Genomic DNA, 24,323 nt, shown 5'->3' with positions numbered 1-24,323 from the left:
AGTATAGGGACTTGGAAATGACTGTGCAAGTATGACACTTAGATTTCACAGACTTCATGGTAATCCACCTGTAGTTGAATGGTAGAATTAAGTTTGAGTTCATCAAGGCTGGACTAAGTGGCATACCAAGGAAAAATGTAAAATCCTGAGTTTTAAGTTTCAATGAGTGGCAGCTTTACAAGCACAGTATTTGTAGTACTGCGATGAAATCAGTGTTCACTGACAGATTAAGGGAATTTTAATTTCTTAAAAATACAGTATCAGTAGCAGTGTGATACAGGGTTTGGAGGCTGTATCAATGGAAGAGTTGCCTCTACAAGGGCAGCAACTATCTTGCTTTTTTATGCTGGCCAGACACATCTTTGTGTCCAGTTATGAGCCCAGAGCTTTGACAGATATTACAAGGATGCAGTCCATCCTGAGGAGAGGAGATAAGCTGATGAGTTAAAAATTTTGTCCAGATTTTTTTTTAAACTCTGGAGAAATATCAAATATCATAAAATAGCTAAGGATTATTCGTTTTATATGGCTCCAGAGATTAGGTACTAGGTAAGTCCAATGGATGGAAATTATAGTGGCAGATGGTGGCTCAGTATAAGGAAAAAACTTTTTTTTAAATTAATAAATTAATAATTTGTTACAAATGGTCTGGCTCTGAGGGTATTAACACCTGGTTCTCAGAGACATTCAGACAGAAGCTGAGGGCCAGTTGGTTAGGGAAGCTGTAGAAGGAATTCCTGCATTGGGAAGAAGATTCAACTCAGCTGTGTTCCAACTCTTTGGTCCACTGTTCCTCTGATGAGTCCCTTTTTCCCCATTTTTTTCTCAGATGGAGGAACAAGTTCTGAAACAAGTGCGGAGGAAGATTAGAAACAAAAAGTCTGCTCAGGAGAGCCGGAGGAAGAAAAGGGTGTATGTGGGAGGTTTAGAGAGCAGGTATGAAAGAGAGAGGGACCAGCGGTAGGGGGATGAAGGTGGTTGGAAGTGATGGGTTTTTGAAGGGAGGATACAGGCCATATTCCCACATCATGTTATTTCCACAGGGTCTTAAAATATACAGCCCAGAATCTGGAGCTACAGAACAAAGTCCAGGTCCTAGAGGAACAGAATCTGTAAGCGCTGCAACATCAGTCCCTTCTCCTCCCTCCTATTTAATGCTGTCTTGCTCTTTCTTCTACTCCACACTTGATTTCTGACTGGGTAGCTGCCACATGGACAGTCTGGTGCTTGGTCTTTAGGGGGTCTCCAATTGCAACTAGTTCACAGTAATGAGGAATAAAGTTGACAAGTAACTAAGGAAAGTTAAGTATCAAGAAAGAGAAAGAAGGGATAAGAAAGATTTTATGGGGCTGATAGCATTTGATAGTATGTAGGATTTTGGGGTGGGTAGGGGAGGGAGTACACAGCATAGTCTAGTCAGCCAGGATCCCTTAGCATAGGTGAGTTGGGTCAGAAGGTAAAGAACATAGAATGCCCGGTGGGGATTATGTGCAGAGCTGACTAGGCAGTGTAGGACCACTGAAGGTATTTGGAAAAGAGGTTAACTCAGGGCAGGGCAGAGTGGTTGTTTGTTTGCTTTAATGAGAAACTTTGGGCATTCTGTTTGAGAGAGGAAGAAGTCCTTTGCAAAAAATAGGATAAAATGCAAGAGAGGATCCAGTGTACAGAGGGAGGTGGCCTTAACAGGAGGGTTTCACAGGATCTCAGGGGCTACTCTCTGTCCCCTCTCCTCCTCTAGGTCTCTTCTAGATCAGCTGAGGAGACTCCAGGCCATGGTGATTCAGATATCAAACAAAACCACCAGCAGCAGCACTTGTGTCTTGGTGAGGATAGTGATGGAAGGAGAGATATCCTTTTCTCAGGCAGCAAGGATAGGGGTGCAATCCAGAGCCCTTCTTCATCTCCTTTTTCCTGTGATCCAGGTTCTACTGTTCTCCTTCTGCCTCCTTCTTGTACCTGCTCTGTACTCCTCTGATATAAGAGGGAGCCTGCCGACTGAGCACGGAGGTGAGAAGCTTGATATACTGTTGGGGAAGGGTCAGGGGAGGCCTGGCTTGCCCCTGAAGACTCTTTGTCTCCTCAGTGTTGTCCCGCCAGCTTCGTGCCCTTCCCGGTGAGGACCCTCACCAGATGGAGCTGCCTGCTCTGCAGTCAGAGGTACTAAAGGACAGCTCAGACCATGAGCTCCAGGCTCCTGGCAACTCTTGCTGCCTGTTCTGCCACATGCTTCAGGCTCCTGGTGCAGAGCCTCCCCTGAAGTTGCCACTCCCTGACGTCTTCTCAAAGTTCCCCTGCCCAGGTCCCATCCTCTTCCTGCATGCAAATAACACCAGGAAGGAGGGATGGCTCCCTAACCACAGCCTCTCACCTGTTACTTTGCAGGGTGGCTACTCAGGCTAGATGTGAGGATGGGGAGGTGCCCTGACCTAGAGCCTGGGGCCCTCCAGTCTGTGTCCAAATGAATAGGAAAGGGCTAGCCTCAGCTCCTGTGCCCTGTCAGGAAGCCTGCGGGCTCAAACACACCACACTTAACTGGCTTTCTGGGTCTTTTATTTCTACCTGTGTATGTTTCTTTGCCCATGAATCAACCTAGGGAATTAACTGACCTCCTTGAGCATTTCATGCATTGGGAAGGAATGGGGTGAGCAAAGAAATAAATAATTAATTTTGATGCTTGGGTCACCCTCAACCCCTCTTTACTGGTGCAGTTGAATGGTGAGAAGGGAAGGGGTGTGATTGTCCTGGTGGCTCAGGGTTGCAGGAGACCTGATGAAGAGGCCAAAGGAGAAAGGCTGGGCTAGGCTGGAGGCTGGGCTATTAGCACCTCCCACAGTTCAGGGGACTCACTCTGGGCTCAGATTTGCTATGGCTTCCTTTGGTCCATGTTCAGGCCTGGTGCTTTGTCCTGTGCGCCATTCGGCGGTTGGCCTGGAGGCCTTTTTCTGCTGCTGCTGCTGCAGGGCCAGCTGCATGGACCAGATGCTCAGTGGCCGCATGTAGGCCAGGGAGCGGAATACCTGCTGCTGGCAGTATGCCTCGGGGGTCTGGAAGGCCAGGCCCAGGCGCTCCCACACAGTACGGTAGCAGCCCTCAGCTGTCTGGAAGCCCTGCCAGGTCAGGCCCTGTAGGGAAAGACGGTAGTCATGTTACTTGACAACTACTTGAGCTGGAGAGATGGAGACAATAGGGTCTGTGCCCTCAGGGAGTTCCCAGCTAGGGGGGGTGGGCAGGGAAATAAATGTGACCCCCAGACAGAAGCCTGAGGCAGGAGATGAAATGTGTGCTGGGGAAAAGGGGGAAGTTTTCTGGGCTAGGTTAAATGGCATTCAGATAGGCCATAACAGAAGTCTGATGCCTGTGGAATTTGCCGGGCCAAGGTACAGATAGTGGATCGAGAGGGGAAGGGCGTGCATTACCTCCTGGATCATGGTGGCTGCCAGCCCGTAGACCACACCCACCCAGACTTCATCAGACTGGACACTAGATCTATCGGGGACACCATGGGGCTGCATCCCATTCACAGCCCCCATGGCTCCTCCTGCAAAGGCCTGGACATTGAACTCGAAGATGGTTTGGAGAGCACAGACCACATGTGGGGTAGGGAATACCTAGAGGGGCAAGGGTAGAAACATGGTTTCTTAAACTTGCTTCCTAGCTCCAACAAAAACTCCTTTCTATCTGTTTTCTCCATCTAGTCCTAGTCTCTCTCACCTCCGTGTCTCCTTCTCCTAGGCCACTGGCCCTTAGGAACCACTGGCCAGCACACTGGTCAGACATGATGCTACAGGACTGAGGCAGAGGGCTGCAGTCATAGTTGTAATAGCGGCCTAAAGTAGAGGAAGACAAAGTAGGTTTCCTTGCATTTCCACGGCTGCCTGAGGATTCCTTAGGATCCCCGAACTCACCATTCCATAGCAGTCTCTCGTAGGCTTCTTGGCCCCGGCTAAGGATGGAAGAAAACTTATCCTGGATGTCCTGTACTCCACATAGAGCAGCCATCTGGACCATCACAGCCACAGCTGCCAGCCACAGTCCTCCACAGTAAGCACTGACCAGGGACATGGGTTTGGGGGTCAGACCGGCAGCTCCAGCCACTCCCATGCACTGTAACTCTTCCCAGCCCACAATCCCCTGATGCCCAGTTCTCCACCTCAGGATCCCTGGAAATCCCTACCCCCCAACCTGGGGCCCGTGGTGACCCATCCATCATAGGTCTGGTCTGCATAGCCTCCATTCTCAATGAGTCCATCTTGGTCCTTGTCAAACTTCATTTCATACTCCATCACCGCCTAGAGAGGGACCAAGATACTGAAGACCTAGATACTAAGGAAAGACAACAGTAGCCAGCTGGGCTCTCCCCAAACACCAGCCATGCCCTTGGCACACTGGCCACTGCACATGTATCCCTTACCAGACACACAGGCCACATGTCTCTGAGGAAGACCTGATCACCAGTGAGGTAATAGTCCCGATAAACCTGCAGCACAAACTTCAGGTTCAGGTCCTTCCAGTCAGCAGTATCGTGGACCACATATGCATTGACCCGGAGCCATGGCTCATCATCTGTGGGAGGGGAGGCTTATTTGCACCGGGTTGGGTAGAGGGTGCAGCAGAGGGAAGGACCTTGAGGTAGAGGAACTTGAACCTGGGTCTCCAATATCATGGGGGATGACGTTCCTCCTTTTCACAGGTGCCACTACCCCACTCATCAGGTACCGTCGCCGGGTCAGGTCCTCACTGAGAGTGGCCAGAGCTGGGGAGCAGACATACGAGGTGGGTGAGGTCAGGAGTAGACAGGCTTGGGGTGGGGCACAACTATGTGTGTGACTCCAGAGAGGAACCAGTAAGCAGGATGCAGGTATGTTTGTGGGGAAAAGGGGACAAGACAATGTGAGGGATCACAGGTTCAGGGTGTGGGGTGCTGAGGGTAGAAGAGGCACAAACGAGATCCTCACCCATGTCATACTGCAGGCTGAGCTCGAGTTTGGGCCAGAGCATGACGAGGGCGAAGGAAGCATAGAAGTGAACATCGTACGTGTTGTACATGCGATATTCCTGGCCTGGAGGAAGGAGGGAGACACTGTTAGAATCCCTGCTGCCCTTCCTAATTGCCTCCCTAGCTTGTCCTCTAGGGTTAGGGGTGGGAGACTGTCACACTCCACATCTGTCACTTACTCCCTCATCCCAACCAATACCCCAGGGTTGGCAAAACCCATCAGCCTGCCTGATGGTAAGGCACTGACTGGCCTCATGGATGTGGTCTGCCATACCATGGCCCACCAGCAGCCCGCACCTTCAAGGTAGCCAAATCGGCCATACTCTCGTAGGATGGGGCGGAGCTGACACATGCTCTCCACCAGCTCCTCTGGCAGGGAGTCCTCAGGAACTTCTAGCCAGACTGTGCCTCCATCAGCCAGGAAGTATAGTTCATTGAACAGTGCAGATTTGTACCAGGCAGGCAAGGATCTGGGGAGGCAGGAGGAGGGAATGGTGTAATGACTGTGGACCTCCCAGAAAAGGAAGGATTCTGGGGTTTAGCAGAATAGGGGCACCAAATAACCCCCAGCCCAACTTTTTGGTGGGTGGAGAGTGAATCATAGTCCCTGCTGGAGTTTGAGTGCCTGGGAAAAAGACAAGAGGTAGGCTCCATTGGCACCTGTCATCCAGTACCGGGCTCTGCCAAGCCGAGATCTTCTCTTCCCAGTCTGTGTATTGGCACAGTGCATAGTGGCTAAGGGCTGGGGCAGCATCACCATCTGGGCCAAAAAACCTTGTGTACCGCCTGGGGTGGAAAGGGAGGGAAGGGATGAGAGCACAGGGACCAGATCAGAGCTCCATCCCTTTGGATCCCTGTAGTCCCTTGGTCCCCTCACCTGTAATAGACTTGGCTCTTAGCTCCAAACATGATTCTGGGCATGTCCCAAGCCATTGAGAACTCCAGTTGGCACCGGCCTCGGGGCGGCAGCTTGCCCATGACACACACAGCCCCAGCAATGCCTACTCCCTTCTGTGAGGGGGTGCTTCGGCCTGAGAGAAGCACAAGAGGAATCAGCACAGGCACCCACTTCAGCCCCAGGGCTCCCTAACAGGGAACAAAACCAATGCATTACCAGGCCTCCCACCCCTGCTCCAAAGACAGGGCAACCTCTCTTTCTACCACCTCCCTGTCAGGCCGTCCCCATCACCAGCAGGGGAGTCCAGCTGTCCATCCTGGAGTAGATCTTGCCACACCTGCTGCCCAGTGCCATCAGGGTCAAAGGCTGTGACGTGAGTTACCGTGGTCTCTGCCTGTTAAGGGGCCAAAGAATGTGAGGGAAAGTTCCACAAGTGTGCTGGCTTCTGACTGATGGCAGCTCCTGTTACATATTCCCATCTTCAAAGGCTTTCAGGTTTGGGTGAGGGTGGGTCTCAGGAATTGAGGAAATGAAGAGGCCATGGTGGGATGGGGGTGGGCCCAGAGGCCAGGCTAAGGGTAGGGCTGCGGGGCCTAAGGTATAGAGCAGGCTCCTACTGTGAGTCGTGCAGCCACAGCCATGGTGTAGGGATTTGGAAGGGCTGGATGATGCAGCAGCAGTCCCTGAACAGTCTCCCCATCACGCTCCAGACAGAAGGGCTCATTCCACAAGCCCCCTGAGGCATCATCTCCATCCCCAAGTCCATTCCGCATGGAGAACATGATGGACACTTCCAGGGCTTCGTCCCCTTCATTTTCCACATCCCACACAAAAACTCCTACAGGAAGGCTGCTGTCCTAAGAGCAAAAGATCAGACTCAGGTGGTCTCAGGGTGACCCCTCCTGGCCATACTCCCCAGGATCAGTTCTTGAGCCAAGCACCTGACTCAAATACTCCACAATAGATTTGTCTTCCCCTTGCATCACCCTATATTCCCAGGCACTCTGTCTGCAAGGAGACAGAAGACCAGTTGGGTGGTGGTTCTGGGAAACCAGCGGGATGTTCATGCTCCAACCCCCTCTTTTATAGATTTCACATGGAATTTCCAGTAGAGAGAGATCTCAAGAAAGGGAGGACAATGGAAGAAACAGAGCAGGGGCCTCACCTGGTAGTCGTGGGGCAAGATGGGTGTGATCTGGCGGCAGGTGAGGGTGACATTCTGGCCAGGAAGCTGATAGACAGTCCAGGCTCGGGGATAGAGGGCGTGGTAGAATGCAAAGTAGCCACACAGGCCCCAGTTCCAGCTGCGCAGGACACTTGGGCGCTCCATAGATAGGACTTGCTGGTACACTGTCTGCCCTTCCCGGCGCAAGCACACTGTGAACTAAAGAAGGCAGGCGGACTGGAATGTCTAACCCACAGGCACTTCAAACTGGTCTCCATCCTCTCAGAGCAGCGCCTTGTCTTCTGAGCCTGCAGTGCTTAGCACTGCACTGAGGCCTCCCTCACCCCTGGGCTCATTTACCACCAGGCCCTGCCTCCCCCCTCCATTACTCTGGTCTCAGTGCTCTAATGTAGGCCCTTGCCATCTCTGCTTTCATTCTGGGTATCAGAGTGATCTTTTTAACAGATAAATCAAGATGTCAGTCTGTGTTTCTAATGTTTTAGTGATTCCCCATGGCACTCAGGCTAAAGGCAACTCTTCTGCCTGGCTTTCAAGGCCCTTCTTGATCTGGCCTCTTCCTGCCATCAGACTCATGACCTATAATACAAGCACCTATATCTGGTCACATCAAATACTGTTCCTTGAACACATTTCCTCTTCCATGCCTTTTCTCATGCTCATTCTCCATTTGGTGAAACCCCTCCCTCCTAGGTCTAGGTTAGATGCCATCTCCTCTCCTTAAGCAGTGAGTCATTCTGTGTGTTCCCCTACCTGCCTGGTCTAGTATGTTATTAGGTGTTTATGTACAGTCTGACACTCTGACTACCCCGTGTGTTCTTTGAGAGCAGGAACCCTCTCTAGTCTGCTGAGGGCCCCTTTGCACCTGTGACTCCCCACCAGGGTCAGCAGTTGGCAGGGGCAGGGGCAGTGGGCAAAGTCTGCACCAGTGGGACTATTTGCTCAGTGTCCTAGCCATCCCTCTCATTTTGACACTGATGTGGGCTCATAGTCTCCATTTTCTCTCAGTCCTGTTCCCTGAATCCAAATTTAAGCTTCTGGAGAGTAGGGTTGTTGAGTGGTTCAAAGTACTGATAATTTTAATGTATATTAAAAAGAATTTTTTATGTTATTGGAATAATAGGTAATAGTTAAGACCACAGACTTGTGACCACAGAGAAAACTAGTTCTGAATCCCAGTGCTTTCATTTACCAGCCGTGACTGAGCACATTACTAAACCTCTTTGGATCTTAAGATTCCTACATCTGTAAAAAGGGCATAATAATGGTACTTACTTACAGTCTTTAAATATTATACAAAAAGCCTAGCATAGTACCTAGCACGGGTTACACATGCGGCAATTACTTTTAATTGTAGAGTCACGATTCTGTAAGGCATTCCCCTCAGGATATCTAAGGGATGAGCCAGAGAGGAAACTTGGGGCATTGGGGAGGGCTGGTAAACCGGAACTAGGAAGGGCTTTGTCACTAATTGGACTCAGGTCTGCTAGTCATTTCTTTGAAGAAGAGCTGAAAACTGGAAGCATTGCTCTGACAGGAAATAGGAAGTTGGTAGACAACTTCAACGGGAGGTCACTAGAGAGAGATGATGATACGTAGACTACATGCCTCTGGCAATTGAAGGCCCAGGTGTGATGAAGGGAGAGGGAAAAGAAGCAAAGCTTCAGAAAAGGGAGGAAGGCTAGAGATCTATGCCTGGGAAAGGCAGGGCCTCCTAGGCCCTCAGCCAGACAGACTCCAGAGAGTGATTACTGACCTCTGGCAGAAGGCTGGCAAACGGTGAACAGTGGGCCCTCTATGCAGCCTTTTTTCCCATGCATTTGTAGACATTTGGTTTTGTTTTCCCTTGTAGTCCTGCCCCATGTTCTGTCAACCAGGTTAAGTGATCCTGGAATTCTCTGTGCTTTGTGTAGCTGGGTACTGGCTCAGCTAGTGGAGCTGGGGCGGCAAAGTAGGTAGGCCTTTACTAGGGAAATGGAGGGCACAGGGATGCTGGCGTTTACTCTTTCAAGGAACATGTGCTCTGTATCTTGTTTGTGTAGTACATCCTAGCACAGGGCTGGACACATGGAAAGCATCCTGAAAGATCTTAATGGACTGGATCATGTCCACATCTAACTGCCACGGCCTCTACTAGCCAGAAGGCCCTTCCTGGCCTGGGCAGGTACTGTCCTGGACCTTTCCTTCAACTCCTGGCTCTTACTTGATCAGCGATGACTGTCTGGTGCTGGTACATTCCAGGATTAAGCTGCCAACGACAGAACTGGCCTCTCCAGCCTCGGGTGATAGTGCCTCCCCCAATGCCACCCAAGGGACAACCTAGACAGAGAATCGGGATGGTTAATGGGACATAGGAGAGGAAAACAAACCAATTTCTCATTCTAGACTATATAGTTTCCCTAAAAGTCATGGGGATGTTAAATCGACATGTTGTACACTTTAAACTTACACTATTATATTTCAATTATATCTCAGTAAAGCTGGGGGGGAAGGTACCCCTGGAGGATGGAGCAATGCAACTTGCATAAGCTAGAAGCCTTTGCCTAGCTCTGGTAGGCCTGGAGGCTGGCAGGGCCCTCTCACAGCTTGGGTGAGGCTCACCATAGATCTGTCTCAGGGGTACAGAATTGATGAGGTCGATGAAAGGGGTCTTCTTCTCCACCTGGGTCTTCCGGTACCACCACTGCAAGTACCTGAGAAGCAAGAGGCAGAGTGAGGCAGTCAGCAGCGCCCATGGGTTACAGTCATCTGCCTCTCTCTGCACACCCAGCTGTGACTTCCCATTAAATGTCCTGAGGACTGATCACCCTTCACTTCCAAACCTCCCCTCAGCTTACCTACCTCAAGGTTCCCTCATCTTCCCAGTCGCCCCTGCTCACATGAGACTGTCTTTACTTCCCCTCTCTATTCCCCTCAGGAGGAGCTTTCTGATGGGCGCTCATCTCTAACTACACTGCCACTGCTTTAGTTTATCCCAGGAGCTTCTGAGGTGTTGAAAAGGCCACTTAACGGTTGCCCGACCTACAACCCCTCTGCCCCCCACCAACAGGAGTAGGCTGCTGAGGAAACATTCTCCTTTTTAAAGTGACTGTTTTTCTTCCTGATTACGACAGGTGAAAATTCGAATACACCAAGTGTTAGGAGAAAAAAAATTCCCATCATCACAGATAACCACTAGTTTACATTTTGGGACATTTCCTTTTAAGTGATTTTTTTTTTAAGTTCACCATTTAAACTGTAAGCTTTTTGATTTATTCTCTCATAATATCCAAGTAAAGCCTTCTAAAACCCCAAATTTTCCTGGTCTTGTCATAGCTGTATATCCAATAGACAAATGATTCTGATTCTCTTAGGGACTCAAGGCTGACATGTGTCCCAGCCTCTCTTCTAATCGTATATCTTACAAATTCCCATCCGGGGTGGGTGCTCACTGCCCTGCTCTGTCAAACTCCCCGACATTTCCACTCTCCTCCCTACCCAACCATTTTTTATATCCATTTTTCAGACATACCACTTGTAACCATGTAATTTGGTAAGTAACCTTCAGCCTCATTTTCCTCATCTATGAATGGAGCGAAACCTCCTGCCCTACCTACCTCATGAAATGTTTGAAAGAGCAAATGACATATCAGTAGGAAAGCCAGAGTAGAGTATCTGGGGCAGGTATGATCATTACTTGTACGTAAGTTATCTCAGTTCCCAATCAGGCTGTCTCATTTCAGTGTTCTTCATATGAGTCTTATGTGCTTTTAAGTTCTTTGGGGAAAGGGACAGTCGTGAAGGGACAGTCGTGATTACTGCTGCTTCAAGCACAGGGCAGGGCACATGGTCTGCACTCAGTAAATATTTGCTGAATTTACAAACAAACCTACAAACAATGGTACCTAGGAGAAATGGCCAAGGACAGGAGCAAGGGGCAGAGGAATGTGATTAAAGGACAGTGCAGCTAATTCTGAGGGCTGGGGGAGAGGGAGGGAAGACAAAGGATGGGATGATGGGAAGGCAGAAGTTCCCCTCTGCCAGATTAGAGGAAATTGGACTTTGAAACCAGAGGCCAGAAAGGATTGGTGGAGGGGTGGAGGGGGCAGCAGGAGAAATGCAAGACAAAAGATAGGCAGAACAAAGCGGGATCTGGCATAGAATTAGCACTCTTATTGAGTGAGCAGACTCTGGTTGGAAGAGAGAGCAATCAAAATCGAGTTCTTATCACATCAAGGCCAAGAGAACTGTCTTGCTGGAACTCAAGATCAGAGTACTCCCAGTTCAGCTCCCTCTTAAGGTCCGTCTTTCTCTCACTCTCTTACATTCCTGATCTATTTGGCTTTCTCCATAATTTAAACCCCAGGTTAACTATCATTCAGAGCTCTTCCAGCCTCACTCCTGCTTATTCTTCAATGCAGCACTTCATCCCTTTCCAAAAGCCCTGTGTCAGTGACCCCTCCTCCAGTCCTGGTTTGGGAGCCAAGGTCCAGGTGGCTGAGCCCAGCTGAAGACTTCCATGACTCAGTTCATACTTAGGGACTGAGGAGCTAGGATGCACGCCTGTTCTTAACCTCCGTCTCCCTACCACATGCACCCTGGTGTGCTGCTCTCAGTACCCTAGCTCTAGATCCTATTTCGACCCAAAGGCTTTTGGGGTCAAAGTTTGGGCTGGCTCAGTTTCAGAAGCTGCCTGGAGGGGTGACTGTTCTCTGGTAGGGCCACTCACAGGAACTAGCAGAGGAGCCAGATAACCAGGCTGTGCCAGGCCCTTCTCCCACTGCCTAGGGCTGGGATTAGGTAATGGGCTCCACGCCCCAGCCCCACAGCACTGACTGAGGAGAGGAAGGATCCCCTACTTTAGAGGCTGTCAAGGCTGGATTTCCCAACCTTTATGCCTTCTTCAGCAGCTCTGTTTACTGTGTGGACTGATTCAGGATGACCTCAGGGTGATGCTTTCTGTCCTCACATCCACCTGTTCCTGTTAATAGGTCTCGGCTCCTTATCACTAATTTTTGAACTTAGTGGGGATCTGGAGGGATGTAGAAGAGTTGTACAGCCCAGGGTAAGCTCTTGGAGTGTCTTCAGCCATTGGATGGGTGGGGGACCAGGGAAGGCTCTAGAAGACTTTTACTAAGAACTCTGGGGACACCTATGGCAGTGCCTCTCTGATCAGAGGTCTTCTTTGCTTTTTAGTATCATGGGCTGTCTATCCCAGAATAGAGTGAGCAGCACCTCTATCACCCTCTCCTTAGGGTTGAGAGCAGGTAAGTTCTCGCCTATTCCCTAAAGCTAGAGCTTAAGGATAGAAACTAATAGGTGTTGGGACTGTAACATGGTGGCTTGAATGAGGCAGAGAATGCCCAAGCTGCTAAGGGGAATCTTGGGTTTAGAACCTCCCCCTCCCAAATAAAACAACATTGTGTCAGTATGATAACAGCCAGACTATCCTACCTTGCCACAAAGTATAGCCAATTACAAAGATAAGTATTTGGAAAAGAAGGGATATGTGAAAGGGGGCCTAAATGGGAAAGACTGCAGGACCAGATGTTCCTGCTCTTTTCTGCTTAAAAGACAAGTTACTGGGAGGAAGACGGTTGCGAAGAGATGTGACCTATTCTCATCATCCAAACCATAGGCTTAGACTATATTGGGGAAAGGGTCCATTTGACTGGGACAAAGCACCCACCTGCTTTCTCTTTCCCACCTCTGCTGGAAGTCTTGTGCTGGAACCTAAGGTACTCTAGGCAATGGGATCTACTCACCGAAGGCCCATGCCCAGATGCTTTATCAGGTTGCTTAGGGAGATGTTGTTGGCATTAAAGGGTTTCCTTTTCTCTGCAAACTCATGAGCCAAGCAGATGCGCCAGCCAAAGGGAGGCACTTTGTAGCCCTTAGCTTTACCCTCATAGGAAGCCATCAGCTTTCCAGAGTCATCCTGATTGTGGTTGCCCCAGTCATTTTGTGGTCGACTGACCTCAGGGCTCTTGCTGTCTGTAACTTGTATAGTCTCAGTGCTTCCAGTATCTCCAGGGCAATAAACCTGTGGATCCCCTTTGGCACAGCTGGTCTGCTCCGAGGCAGGGACTCCAGTTCCCATGTTCCCTAGTTCCTGCGTCCCAGCGACCTCGGTGGTCCAGGGTCCTGAGCCTTCGGATACAAAGTATCTCACCAGCCAAGTTCAGATGCGGGCGCCCGTTGTTAGGTGCCGTCTCGGAGGGCCAGGCGCTGGGGAAAGCCGAGGTGGACTGGTGTCTGTAGACCTGGGGAGCTGCTGCTGGAGCGGCCACAGCAGTGAAACCGCCTCGGGCTCCCCCTCGGTTGTCTTTCTGGGTCCTGGGCGGGAAAGGTCGGGCCTGTAGTCATTGGGCCGCGGTGATTAACTTGCCTGGCCAAAAGGCGACTGAGCCCGCAGAGAGGGGTGGAGCCCCGGGGGCCAGCGCGCAAAGCACCGCCCCCGGGACCGGCCAGGGAGCTCGCGGAGGCCTCAGCCCTGCCCCTCGGCCGTGGCACCTGGTCCCCCCCAAGGGCTGGGCGCGGGGTCTCTCCGATCGGTGTCGAAAAGCACCTGCGCGCCGGTGCCAGCCCGTGAGAAGGTGACCCAGGGCGGCGGGACGGCTCGAACCCCTTCCGGTCCTGCCAGCCGGGTGCTTCCGACCGGAAGGGGAGCCGTTGGGGGAGGGTGGCGGGCTGAAGGGAAGTCCCGCCTCTGCTGCAGACGCCGCCGAGCACTTGGCCGGGTCCCGGAGGGCCTGGCAGGTGAGGGTCTCGGGGTGCCGAGACCCCCAGTTCCCACCGAACGAGTTGTGCCGGCCAGGGGCGCGAGGTGAGGGGCAGCCGTGGCTTTGGGCCGGGACGTGAAACCTTGAGGGAAGGGTGGGCGCAGGCCAGTTTTAGGGTGCTGGGGGTTAGGGGGACTAACCCAGCGCTAAGAGGGGCTGGGGATCTGGGACCCAGAGCGAAACCCTTCCCCTAGGTACTACTGAGAAGGCTGCCACCCGTACCTCCCTTTCCTCTCCTCACAACCCAAATCCAGGTGTTTACCTCTGACACTGTGATGCTGACCGCCTGCCTCCTCGGTCCTCTTCTCCAGGCTCGCCTCAGACACCCGTCCCTGCCATGGTACTAACCTCTGACCTGACCTTGTTTCCTTCTAGATCCGATTCCGGAGCTGCCATGATTGAAGTGGTAGCAGAGCTGAGCCGAGGTCCTGTGTTTCTGGCAGGGGAGGCGCTGGAGTGTGTGGTGACAGTCACCAACCCCCTGCCCCCTACAGCCACCTCTGCATCCAGGTGGGGATGCTGGTACTGAAGAAGGTGGCCCTTCTAGGAGGAAGCCTTGTATCTATAGTGCTAAAAAACAGAGCTCAGGTTATGCTGTAGTTACATCATCACCTTGTGCATTGTGCTCTCCCATTGTAGGAAAGGGCTGTTTAGCAGAAGATGTGGTTGACATAGCCTTCCGCTCCCTTCTCCCTCCTCCCCTTTTCCCACGTTTACTCATGGTATGCTTCTCTTTGCTTAATGATTTCTCTTTGGGGTTCTGGACTCCCTGATCCCTAGGACAGCCACCTTACCATGTTGGTCTCCTCAAGCAGAGTGGTAGGGTGTTTGAGAGACCATTTGTGAAGGCAGGAACTCCCCTCTGATGCTGCCTTTTCCTCCTACCATAGTGAGGCTCTGGCCTGGGCCAGTGCCCAAATCCACTGCCAGTTCCATGCCAGTGAGAGTCGAGTGGCACTGCCTCCCCCTGACTCTAGCCAGCCAGATGTCCAGCCTGAGAGCCAGACTGTCTTTCTACCACACCGAGGTTAGAGATGAGGCATTTGCCTATGGAGGGGGATGGAGTCATTGTCACCCAAGGGTGAAGTTGTTAAATTGTTTTGGTGGGTCATTATAGTCTTGTCACACTGAGGATGTGGGGCAATGCAGTTGTTGCTTTGGGGGTGTAAGACTGCTCCTATGTCACAACAAAAAAAGCTTAGTTTGCACTGCCCTTTGTTGGCAGTCCTTACGACCCCCACTTGCAGTGCTAGCTTATCAAGTACTGGACAGTGGGGTCATTAAATTGTAGTCTTTTTTTTTTTTTTAACCGTTTTTAGGTGAGAGGGGTCAGTGTATCCTTTCTACTCCACCAAAAATCCTATTCTGTGATCTGAGGCTAGACCCTGGAGAGTCCAAATCATGTGAGTCACTGCCTCCTACCTCCCACCCCTTGGAAGGCTCCTGGAGGGAGGACTTCTCTGGCTGCCTCTGGCTACCCTGACTACTACTTCCCAACCAGACTCCTACAGTGAAGTGCTGCCCATAGAGGGGCCACCGTCCTTTCGGGGCCAGTCAGTCAAGTATGTCTACAAACTGACCATTGGCTGCCAGCGTGTCAACTCACCCATCACTTTACTGAGAGTCCCTCTGAGGGTTCTTGTATTAACTGGTAAGTAAGGTTTCCTGGAGGGAAGCACAGGGAAGAGTCTCACTAAAGCAGAAATGATTTTTAGAGGGCTTGTGAGGCTGGAGGGAAGCTTCCTGGTCTTTGTGAAGATGCAAGGGAGTTGGGGAGGGAATAGGGTGAGATCTGTACCTCAGCCTTGGCTCCCTTTACCTTCAGTCCTCTCAGGTTGGAGTCTAAAATCCTAACCTTCCATTCATTCATCTCTGTTCCCTTCCAGCACTCTTTCTCCACTCACTCTCTCTCTAGGCCTTCAAGATGTCCGGTTTCCCCAGGATGAGGCTGTGGCCCCATCTAGTCCTTTCTTGGAGGAGGATGAAGGTGGGAAGAAGGATTCATGGCTAGCGGAGTTGGCTGGGGAGCGCCTCATGGCTGCCACATCCTGCCGCAGCCTCCGTGAGAACCCTTTCAGAGTTGTTCCCCACCTCCCATCCATAGTATTCCTGTCTCAGACAAATTCACCTAACTGCCACGTGCTTATGAGGATCCACTGATAGCTCACCCCATAGTATAAAGAAAAGCCCCTACCTTTTGGACTCTGGCCCCTAGCCCGAAATATTCCTGCCTATGGACTCCAGCCTCACAGTGTTTCATTCTCCCCAGATCTATACAATATCAGTGATGGCCGAGGAAAAGTTGGGACATTTGGCATCTTCAAATCTGTATACAGACTCGGCGAGGACGTGGTGGGGACCTTGAACTTAGGTGAAGGAACTGTAGCTTGTCTGCAGGTGAGAAGGAGAAAGGCTTTGGGGGCGCTGAGCCTGAAGGGCTCAGGAGGAAGGATAACGGCTGCTGCATAAATGGGTGGAATGTAGCAGTGGATAGCAGGGTCACCCAGGGTCCCACTGGTAAAACAGCTTGAGGTTGGGCTGTCCTGTCACCTAGCATCAGCACTTCCCAATGCCTGCTATCATGTACTTCTCTTCTTGCTCCCAGTTTTCAGTAAGCTTACAGACCGAGGAGCGTGTACAGCCTGAGTTCCAGCGGCGCCGGGGGACAGGGGGTGCCCCCTCTGTATCCCATGTGACTCATGCCCGACACCAGGAGTCCTGCCTACATACAACCAGAACCAACTTCTCCCTCCCCATCCCTCTCAGTTCCACCCCAGGCTTCTGCACAGCCATTGGTGAGACCCTGACCATTATGGGAGGTGGGTAGAAAGTAAAATGTCATGTGGCTCTTTCCCAGCACACTCCCAGACATGCCCATGCCCAGCCTCTGACACTAAACATTTTCTCAGACCTTCACCCCATTTCCTAGGTGCACTGACCCCCTAAACTTTTAACAGCTTTGGAGATCTCCTTCTTTAACCCTACCCACTGGGAGCCTGTGATGGATGCAGCAATTCCTGACCCCCAGTGCATTTAGTTTAGCTGCCAAGACTTGACTGTCCCACACTTGGTGTTATTAGTTATTAGGACACTGCTATCCTTGTTATGCGTCTGGTTAATGCACTAGATTTCTTTAGAGAAACCCTTAATCCTAGCTCTCTGCCCTGTGACTTCTCCCTTTTCCTGAATACTGTTTTGCATTTTTCTTTTTTCTCATTTGCTAACCACATTCTGTCATTGGCTTTTACTCCTGGCTTCTAATGCCTCTGCCTTTATCTTTTTCTTCCACAGTGTCCCTGAAGTGGCGATTGCATTTTGAATTTGTAACATCCCGAGAACCAGGTCTGCTGCTCCTTCCTCCCACAGAACAGCCCGAACCTGTCACCTGGACAGGGCCTGAGCAAGTGCCAGTAGACACCTTCAGCTGGGACCTCCCCATCAAGGTGCTGCCTACAAGCCCTACGTTGGCCTCATATGCAGCCCCAGGCCCCAGCACCAGCACTATAACCATATGAGATGGGCTCACTGCAGCACTGCTTTCTTCAGGATACTGAGAACTCACCACCTGGACTCGAGTAGGGCTTGTTTTTTCCACCTGGGGGCCAATGGTATGGACAATGAGAGAGGCAGGCTTTCAGCTATAGCATTAATTTATTGACTGAGAATAAATGGGCAGCTGCTAGTGGTTTCCCTGGAAGTGGCAGCAGTGGGCAGTCAGCAGAAGGGTGATCAGTTGAATTTAGCTGGAGTGGGGAGCAGGAGCCCCAGGAACAGGGGTGTTAGCTGAACCCCACTCTAGGTCGGGCCCTCTCCCTTTACAGGGCAGCCGAGGGTCAGATTTTTGCACCAGAGAGAATTGGCAGGTTCCTGCCTCCTGATGTACCTCACACCCAGCGGGGAAGTCGATGGGATGCTGGGATCTGGGGAACCAAAGGATGAGGAAGGATTAGCATGGTGAAGGGCCACCTTTATCCCTGCCCCACATTCCCTTTCTCCCAACATTCCTCTCATTATCTTCCTTTAGTGCCCCCCTGGTCCCCCTAACTAAGCTCTTGTCTACCATATTTGGAATTTTTTGTTTCATAGCAGGAATATTTCCCTCCAGATCACCCTTACCTCCCTTTGTCACCTGAAGCCTTATCTCTCACCCTTTTGTTGGTACCTTCAGGTTCAGCCAGCCTCCTGCTGCTCTTCCGTTCATTCTCATATCACAGCAAACTAGTCATACCCTTGCTGTCCCTCACTCACATCAGAGCCAATCTCCTCTGGCCATCTTTGGTCACTTACGTATCACAGCAGCCCACACCGATGGGATGCAGACAAGTGCAATGGAAACAGTCCTTGCGGAGCCAAGATTCACCCAGGGTGAAATATTTCCCTTCATAGTGGCAGGGGGCTAGGGAAGAACAGGAAATGTTAGTGTGGGGGAGTGGTGATGGCAGACAGAATTGCTGTGGTCTGCAGTGGGAGAGGGTAAGTACACACTACTGCTGTTCCTGAGCTGGAGGGAGTCTGGATATCCTGACACAGGATCATCTCTCTAAGTCCCACTCCTCCCAATACCCTCTGTCCTCATCCGTTTCTAATGCCTCACCCAGCTTTACCTTGAGCTTGGAAGTAGCACTTGCTGTGGACTCCTGGGTGCTGGAGCAGCAGAGATACCACCAAGTAGGTGATCCCCCATCCTCCCAAGATCCCTGTAGCCTGTCTTGCCCAGAGCATCCTTACAGCTGTTCCTGAAGCACAGCCCTTAGTCCCTTCTTGGCGCCTTTTGAGACTACTTTGGTCTTGCCTCCTTGGCTTTTCTTTGTTTCTCTCCTTCAGTCTTAGTTTCTATCTGTCTTCCCTGGGCTCCTGTCTCACACCATCTCTGTGCCCTCTGCTCTTGCAGGCTTGGGGATGTTTATAAAGTGAGGACCCTGGCCCCCTGCTGAGTAGAGCTGGAAAAGCTGTAACTGTGTTTCCTGAGGTGAGGGCATGAAAACAAGAGTCTAGCTTTAACAAGCTGTGAGAGCTGATTCATAGCCAGGGGGAGGGAGGTGACCATGGAAGGGGCACTGGACCAGGCACTTCCTCAGCAAGGAGGTGGGAGGGGTGAGGGCCCCCTGGTGGTCCCCAGATCTCTTCCCTGACCTGGAGAGAAGGAAGCATTCCGCCATCTCCCCCCATCCCTTCCGCAGCACACACACGCACTCCAGGGGTGTGTATGCTGGGATCCCTGCCTGGACCGGAGGGAGGCGTTTCCTGGGGATGGCTAATCCTGTGCCCCAGCCAAACCAAGGAGCTCCAGTGGGGTTCGACGGCCAGAGGCTCCAGGAGAGTGAACAGGCACCTGGAGTGGAAAATGTTTCTCTTAGACCCTAGGGTAGTGTCTCCCTGAAGTATCCTAAAGACATGGCTGCCCCTCAGATTGGGGGTAAGAGTGTCTTCCACAAGTATCCCAGAGATTAATTATCCATTGTTCAGTACCTCCAAACATGCAGCAGATACAGGATCTCCCCTGATCTGGCAATGGTTCTTCCAAAGAACCATCTCTAAATGCCCTAATAATATAAGTCACTCCGGTTTGACAGAGGTTCCTCTCTTACCTCCTACATTATGGAACAAGGATTTAGGAATTTATCCTCTGATATGGTCTTTGGGTTTCCTGCAGGTTCTGGACACCCCAAATAGGTGATGAAGAGCATAGATTGTAGAGTCAGACTTGGGTTCAGATGCTGACTTCACTTAGGAGCTATGTGGCCTTGGGCAAGTTACTTCACCTCTCTAAAGCTGTTTCCTTATCTAGAAATGGGGATGGTAATACTAATTCATTGGGTTAAGGGCTTAAATGAGGTAGTGCCTGTGATGCTGTCCCTGGCACATAGGCCTGAGAAAATACTAGCTACTGAGGTTGTGTTAGAGCTCAGAGACAAAATCCTTTGACACTGAGCAGCTCTGTGCACAGCTGAGGACTTCTAGTATGGACTTCTGCTCCTTTCACATGCGTGCTCCATGTCATCCTTACCACCTCCTTCTGAAGTTGTCTCTGGAGCATTTGGGTTTGGTCCTTGTATTCTTGAAATTATAAATACCTGGTTGCTGATATACCTACTTTCACTAGGTCAGTACCTTTCTCATCATCTTTCCTGCTAACTTTAGGACTCCTGCTTTTTCTCGTTAGGATTCGAATCCATTTCTTCCCATCCACACTCATGTGAACTTTTAAGTTCTCCTTTCTGACTGCTCTAATGCTGGCCATCTCTTTAGTATTAATGGCTCCTTCCTTCACTTTCTTTCACTTTTCCACACTCCAAAGATCCTTGTTCTAGCAATTCCGTTCTACCCACAGGGCCAGTTAATTTGGCAATTACTCTATTTTTCCTTTCAAGTTCCAGTCCCATTTACTCCAAGACTGCCACTTCCTGTCACCAAATGGAGCAGATACAATTATTTCCAGCTGGCTTTTTGGGAGGGCTACCCTGCCTCTCACCTCTTCATTGAAAAACAACTTCATCAGTACCTCAAACTCCCTATCTGTCCTCCTCCAAGAAGACAGCACAAGTGGATGGAGATGCAGACTACCACATGTTCATCCTCGCTGAGTTGTTGCCCTTTCTCTTGCAGAGGAGTGCTAAGAGAAAAGAAAACTCAGTGGGAGCAGGGTACCAATTAGGCTGGCTTGGGAGAGGCATGGCCTGGGGCTGGTCTTTTGGCTGGGGCAGTTGGATTAGAAGCCTGTCTAGGATAAGCGTCCAGAAGTATTCTATCAGTGGTCAGTAGCTTGGCTTCTGCCTTTCCGAGGGGCCCTAGCTGGAAGTCTGGACCGTAGACTGCTCCTGCAATGGAGCCAACCCAGCAGGGGGCGGGCAGGAATGGGGAGCAGAGGAGCAAGCATGAAATTGGTGGTGAGGCTGGAAGGCAAAGGGGACCTAGTGGGAATTGTGTGTGTGAGGTAATGGGGACAGAAATGAGAGTTACTGTCGGTAATGAAGGTGAGGTAGGCATATGGGGTAGGAGTCAGGGGGCTTCTGGAAAGTAAGGCAAGGGTTGAGCCAGGATTCCTTGCCCAGAAGTTAGTAGGCATTGGGCTCCTGTTTGTTGAACCTGCTTGCGTGTCTGGTGGTGTGAGCGCACGTGTGCATCTGTGTAGCTTCTTGAGGCCACAGGCCGCGCTTGTGGTAGGGGTGTGTGGTGTGTGTGTGGGGGGGTATCAGTGGTTAGGCCACAACTCGTTGGGGATGCCAGTCATGGGGGACGAGGCGGTTGGCGCGCGCTGCCCACGCGGGGACAAAAAACATCCGCCGGAGGCCCGGCCGGGCGGCGTTCCAGTAGCGCCGGGCAGGTGCGCGCGGTGAGGAAGTGAGCACCTTCCGGACCCCGGCCGCCCGGCCCTCGGGTGAGTCACCGCCGACCCCCGCCTGGATAGGAGACACCAGCAGCAGCTGAGGGGCCGGAGGCACGGCTGGCTGGGGCGGCCCCCGGGAGGGTTGAGGAAGTCCCCGACAGAGGAAGGGGGCTTCTAGGGATCGGGCCTAGGTTTTGCCTTAGGCGCAAAACGCCTAACGAGCCCAATGAGAAGGCTGTGACAGAAGGGAGACAGGCGGGGAGGGAGCCCCGGGGAGCTGGCGAGGAAGGGCGAGTCGGCGAGAGGAGGGGGACTGCAGAGCCCGGGCTGTTCGCTGGAGCGCGAGCCCGAGCCTGTGGGTGGAAATGGCCAGCTCGGGCCGGGGTCGACGTCTGCCCGGAGGCCTGTGCGCTCCCACAGTGAAGGGTAGGCTTAGGCAACAGCGGAGTTAGGCTCGTTTGGGTGCAGTTGTGGCTAGATCATTAAAGGCTCTGAATGCCGGGATTCGGTTTGGCCCGGCAGGGCGAATGGATGGTCTCTGGGCATGAAGAGTAGTGTGTGGCTTAAACACAAGATTTACTGTGTCTAGCTTTACTGCCTGCCAAAGATTTAAGCATTGCATTAATGATTTTTATAGTCATTTAAAGTTGCATGACTATCAAACGATGTAATTTTGTTGAATTTTTTAAAATAGCAAAGTTGTAAAATTGGATTCAGTGTTTGATTTAAAACCCAAAGTAAGGCCATCAGCACTAGTTATATGGTGTTGTCCTTTTCTTTGTCTTGCTTTTGTGTCATTTTTCCCTCACTGTCTTGACTTGAGTACTATTAATGCCTCAGTTCTTCTCTATCAGTAGCATAGCACTTCTGGTTTTCCTCTTACTCATCTTGTGGTCTTTATATTTAACTTAATTTTTCTCTGAGCAGCCCTTCCACTTGCCCTATATATCCCGAACCAGGTGAAACATTTCTGGGGTGGAGGCCTTGGGCTACAGTATACAAAGACAAGTAACTCAGTTTTACCACATGTATTAGGTTACTTATTATCTTCTGTGATATATACTTAACTATAAAGCTACCACATTTACCCTGTGGCTGATAAAAGGAGAAAGCTAAAGCAATTATTTTCACAATAAGATTTCTATAACAGCAATTTATTAGGCTGATTTCTCTTCTAAAAGCAATTGTACAATGGTATTTTGTACTTGTCTCAGAAACTGACACTAATTCTGTCATGGTCTTTAAAATTTATATATCTTAGGCCAAAGGCAGTTGCAAGGATTAGGATCTTTATAATTTATTTTAATGATCCTTAAATCCTGTAGTTGCCTTTGGCCCCAAACAAGAAAATTTGGGTCAGTTAATTTATGGGAAAAAAAAAAAGGAAAGAAAATAATTGCCTATTTTGGGCCCTGTTGCTTTCTCCTGCACTGTTTCAGCTCTAGCCCTACCTTATTCCCAGTGGTCTTTGCCTTCATCCCTTCTTTGCTCTGCTGGGCATCTTTAGAGGAAAACTTCACACCAACTTCCTCTACCATAAATTCTCTCCCTTCCCTCAACTTTACACTTCTCTTTGCCAACATATACCACTACCTCTTCATTAATTTTTTTTTTTAACCTACATTCCTGTCTGGCTCTTTTCCATCTTTAACACGCTCTTGTTGAAATCTTCTTTTTCCTCCTTTCTTTTTGGCTAAGACCTCAGATTTTTTAAAGGCAAGGCTTTATTTATTCTGCATGATCCACTTCTGTCTTCCCTCCTCTTCTGTCACCTTTTTCTTACTCTGGACTATTTGTAAACTCTATTATGCTTGCTTTCACCAAGGGTTCAAACTTCTCCTGTGATTAAGTATTTTTCCTCTAGATACAGCAAAAGATGTTTGTGTTTTCACCATTTTTTCTACCAGAAAAAGAATTTTCAAATTGACATCTATTTCAATCTCTTCTTCCAACATCTTGTATCCAGAAGCATGTTATTGTAAAGTCTACTGAGTGACCACATAAGTTTGGTGTTGTGCCATATAGTGAATTTCATAATCCTGGTGCCAGATTCCTAAATGCTTACCAACAGTAGATAGGTGTTCACACATCTATTGTTGAACAATCTTATGCACACATGCACACTAATATGCAGAGATAATAGAACCATCAGTTAAATATATGATATGAATATATATTCAGTATATTACACTATAATCAAGCCAAATCATTTTGGGATGGAAGATGAGGATGGGTAAATTCATTGGATAGAAGATTAAGAGACAATATCCTTTGGCATCTGTATTCAGATGAGATGGGTGAGAGAACAGTCATTCCTGTAAAGATGAAGAGACTTCATGAAGGAGGCTGAGTTTCAAGAGTTGAGAGAGTTGTAAGGATGGCATGGAGGGGCCAGAGTCCCAAGAAGATAGGATTGCTATACAAACAGCCCAGTATTCTCTCTGGCAGAGAACATAAAAGACTCTCTGGTTGTAGTGCTGATTTCAACTGCAGTCACGTTTCCATTAATAACTCATATTCATATTAAAGTTTTCCTACCTCATCTCTGTACCTCTGGAACCATTCTTACCAAATTTTTCTTTATTATTATTTTTCTGTTCACAAATTATTACATTCATGATAGCCCCCTGTCCCCACCAATAGTTAACTCCCAGCTAACCACCATTAAATATGAATAAATGCCCTATTTACTTATTTACTTTAATTTTTCCTGCCTGCTCCACAATCTACTTGTGGTAGTAGTGACTTTCAAAATTCCATTTATAACTTTCATTTTGATCTCATTTATAGGTTATTCTTTTCTTAAAATTATAGACTCAAACCTATATATTTAGAAGGCATCTAGTCAGTTGTTCATTATCTCTGAAAGATGATCAAATAGGTCTTTGACTATCTTTACTGAGTGGAATGGCTTACCCCCTCCTGTGTCGGAGGCTGCCCATTCTGCTGTTATATAGCTTTAGTTACTAGAGGGATAAGCTAAAATCTGCGTTGATATAGCATCTCATTTTTACTCTTAGTTCTGTTCTTTGAAACAGTTTGGAAGAAATCTTGTTTTTCAATGTGGCAGCTCTTTGTATAGATTTGAAAATAATTTGTTTTTTGCCTACACTTTTTTCTTTAGTACTGTCCAATAAAACTTTCTGCAGTGATGGAAA

General features: G+C 49.8%; 3 protein-coding genes across 11 annotated transcripts in view; 2 read left to right on the top strand and 1 right to left on the bottom strand.

Moving 5' to 3' along the window:
- CREB3 (cAMP responsive element binding protein 3) overlaps nucleotides 1-2,671 on the top strand; it is a 49,402-nt gene extending 46,731 nt beyond the window's left edge. For both annotated transcript variants that reach the window (XM_073227720.1, XM_017677022.3), the window contains 5 exons: nucleotides 830-936; nucleotides 1,044-1,112; nucleotides 1,739-1,823; nucleotides 1,923-2,007; nucleotides 2,084-2,671. In XM_073227720.1, coding sequence (XP_073083821.1) covers nucleotides 830-936; nucleotides 1,044-1,112; nucleotides 1,739-1,823; nucleotides 1,923-2,007; nucleotides 2,084-2,400 — 663 coding nt within the window. In that variant the 3' untranslated portion in view covers nucleotides 2,401-2,671. The remainder of the gene's footprint in view (nucleotides 1-829; nucleotides 937-1,043; nucleotides 1,113-1,738; nucleotides 1,824-1,922; nucleotides 2,008-2,083) is intronic.
- Nucleotides 791-13,689, bottom strand: GBA2 (glucosylceramidase beta 2). 5 transcript variants are annotated; one of them, XM_073227647.1, is made up of 18 exons: nucleotides 12,822-13,689; nucleotides 9,679-9,770; nucleotides 9,281-9,396; nucleotides 7,060-7,278; nucleotides 6,512-6,751; nucleotides 6,186-6,288; nucleotides 5,874-6,027; nucleotides 5,657-5,782; nucleotides 5,294-5,466; nucleotides 4,956-5,060; nucleotides 4,646-4,753; nucleotides 4,412-4,563; nucleotides 4,183-4,289; nucleotides 3,906-4,048; nucleotides 3,712-3,827; nucleotides 3,417-3,608; nucleotides 2,848-3,122; nucleotides 791-844 (listed from the first exon to the last, which is right to left on the bottom strand). In XM_073227647.1, the coding sequence occupies exons 1-18, from the start codon at nucleotides 13,154-13,156 to the stop codon at nucleotides 826-828; spliced, it is 2,775 nt and encodes a 924-aa protein (XP_073083748.1). In that variant the 5' UTR covers nucleotides 13,157-13,689; the 3' UTR covers nucleotides 791-825. The 5 variants fall into 5 exon arrangements, with proteins under 5 accessions (XP_073083748.1, XP_017531814.2, XP_073083750.1 ...); XM_017676325.3 differs by lacking the exon at nucleotides 791-844 and adding an exon at nucleotides 1,561-2,766; XM_073227649.1 differs by lacking the exon at nucleotides 791-844 and adding an exon at nucleotides 1,561-2,766 and having other exon boundaries at nucleotides 6,512-6,746; nucleotides 12,822-12,955.
- On the top strand, nucleotides 4,658-24,323 carry RGP1 (RGP1 homolog, RAB6A GEF complex partner 1). Of its 4 annotated transcripts, XM_073227712.1 has the most exons (10): nucleotides 4,658-4,773; nucleotides 12,253-12,323; nucleotides 14,214-14,348; nucleotides 14,729-14,865; nucleotides 15,158-15,241; nucleotides 15,340-15,489; nucleotides 15,754-15,900; nucleotides 16,108-16,235; nucleotides 16,444-16,657; nucleotides 17,130-24,323. In XM_073227712.1, the coding sequence occupies exons 3-10, from the start codon at nucleotides 14,233-14,235 to the stop codon at nucleotides 17,351-17,353; spliced, it is 1,200 nt and encodes a 399-aa protein (XP_073083813.1). In that variant the 5' UTR covers nucleotides 4,658-4,773; nucleotides 12,253-12,323; nucleotides 14,214-14,232; the 3' UTR covers nucleotides 17,354-24,323. The 4 variants fall into 4 exon arrangements, with proteins under 4 accessions (XP_073083813.1, XP_017532235.1, XP_017532392.1 ...); XM_017676746.3 differs by lacking the exons at nucleotides 4,658-4,773; nucleotides 12,253-12,323 and adding an exon at nucleotides 13,647-13,882; XM_017676903.3 differs by lacking the exons at nucleotides 4,658-4,773; nucleotides 12,253-12,323 and adding an exon at nucleotides 13,748-13,882 and having other exon boundaries at nucleotides 16,444-16,633.

This window comes from Manis javanica, chromosome 2 (assembly GCF_040802235.1).
Source record: "Manis javanica isolate MJ-LG chromosome 2, MJ_LKY, whole genome shotgun sequence".
Lineage (NCBI taxonomy): Eukaryota > Metazoa > Chordata > Mammalia > Pholidota > Manidae > Manis > Manis javanica.
Note: the sequence above shows the minus strand (reverse complement) of the source record. Positions and strands in the feature narration are given on the sequence as shown.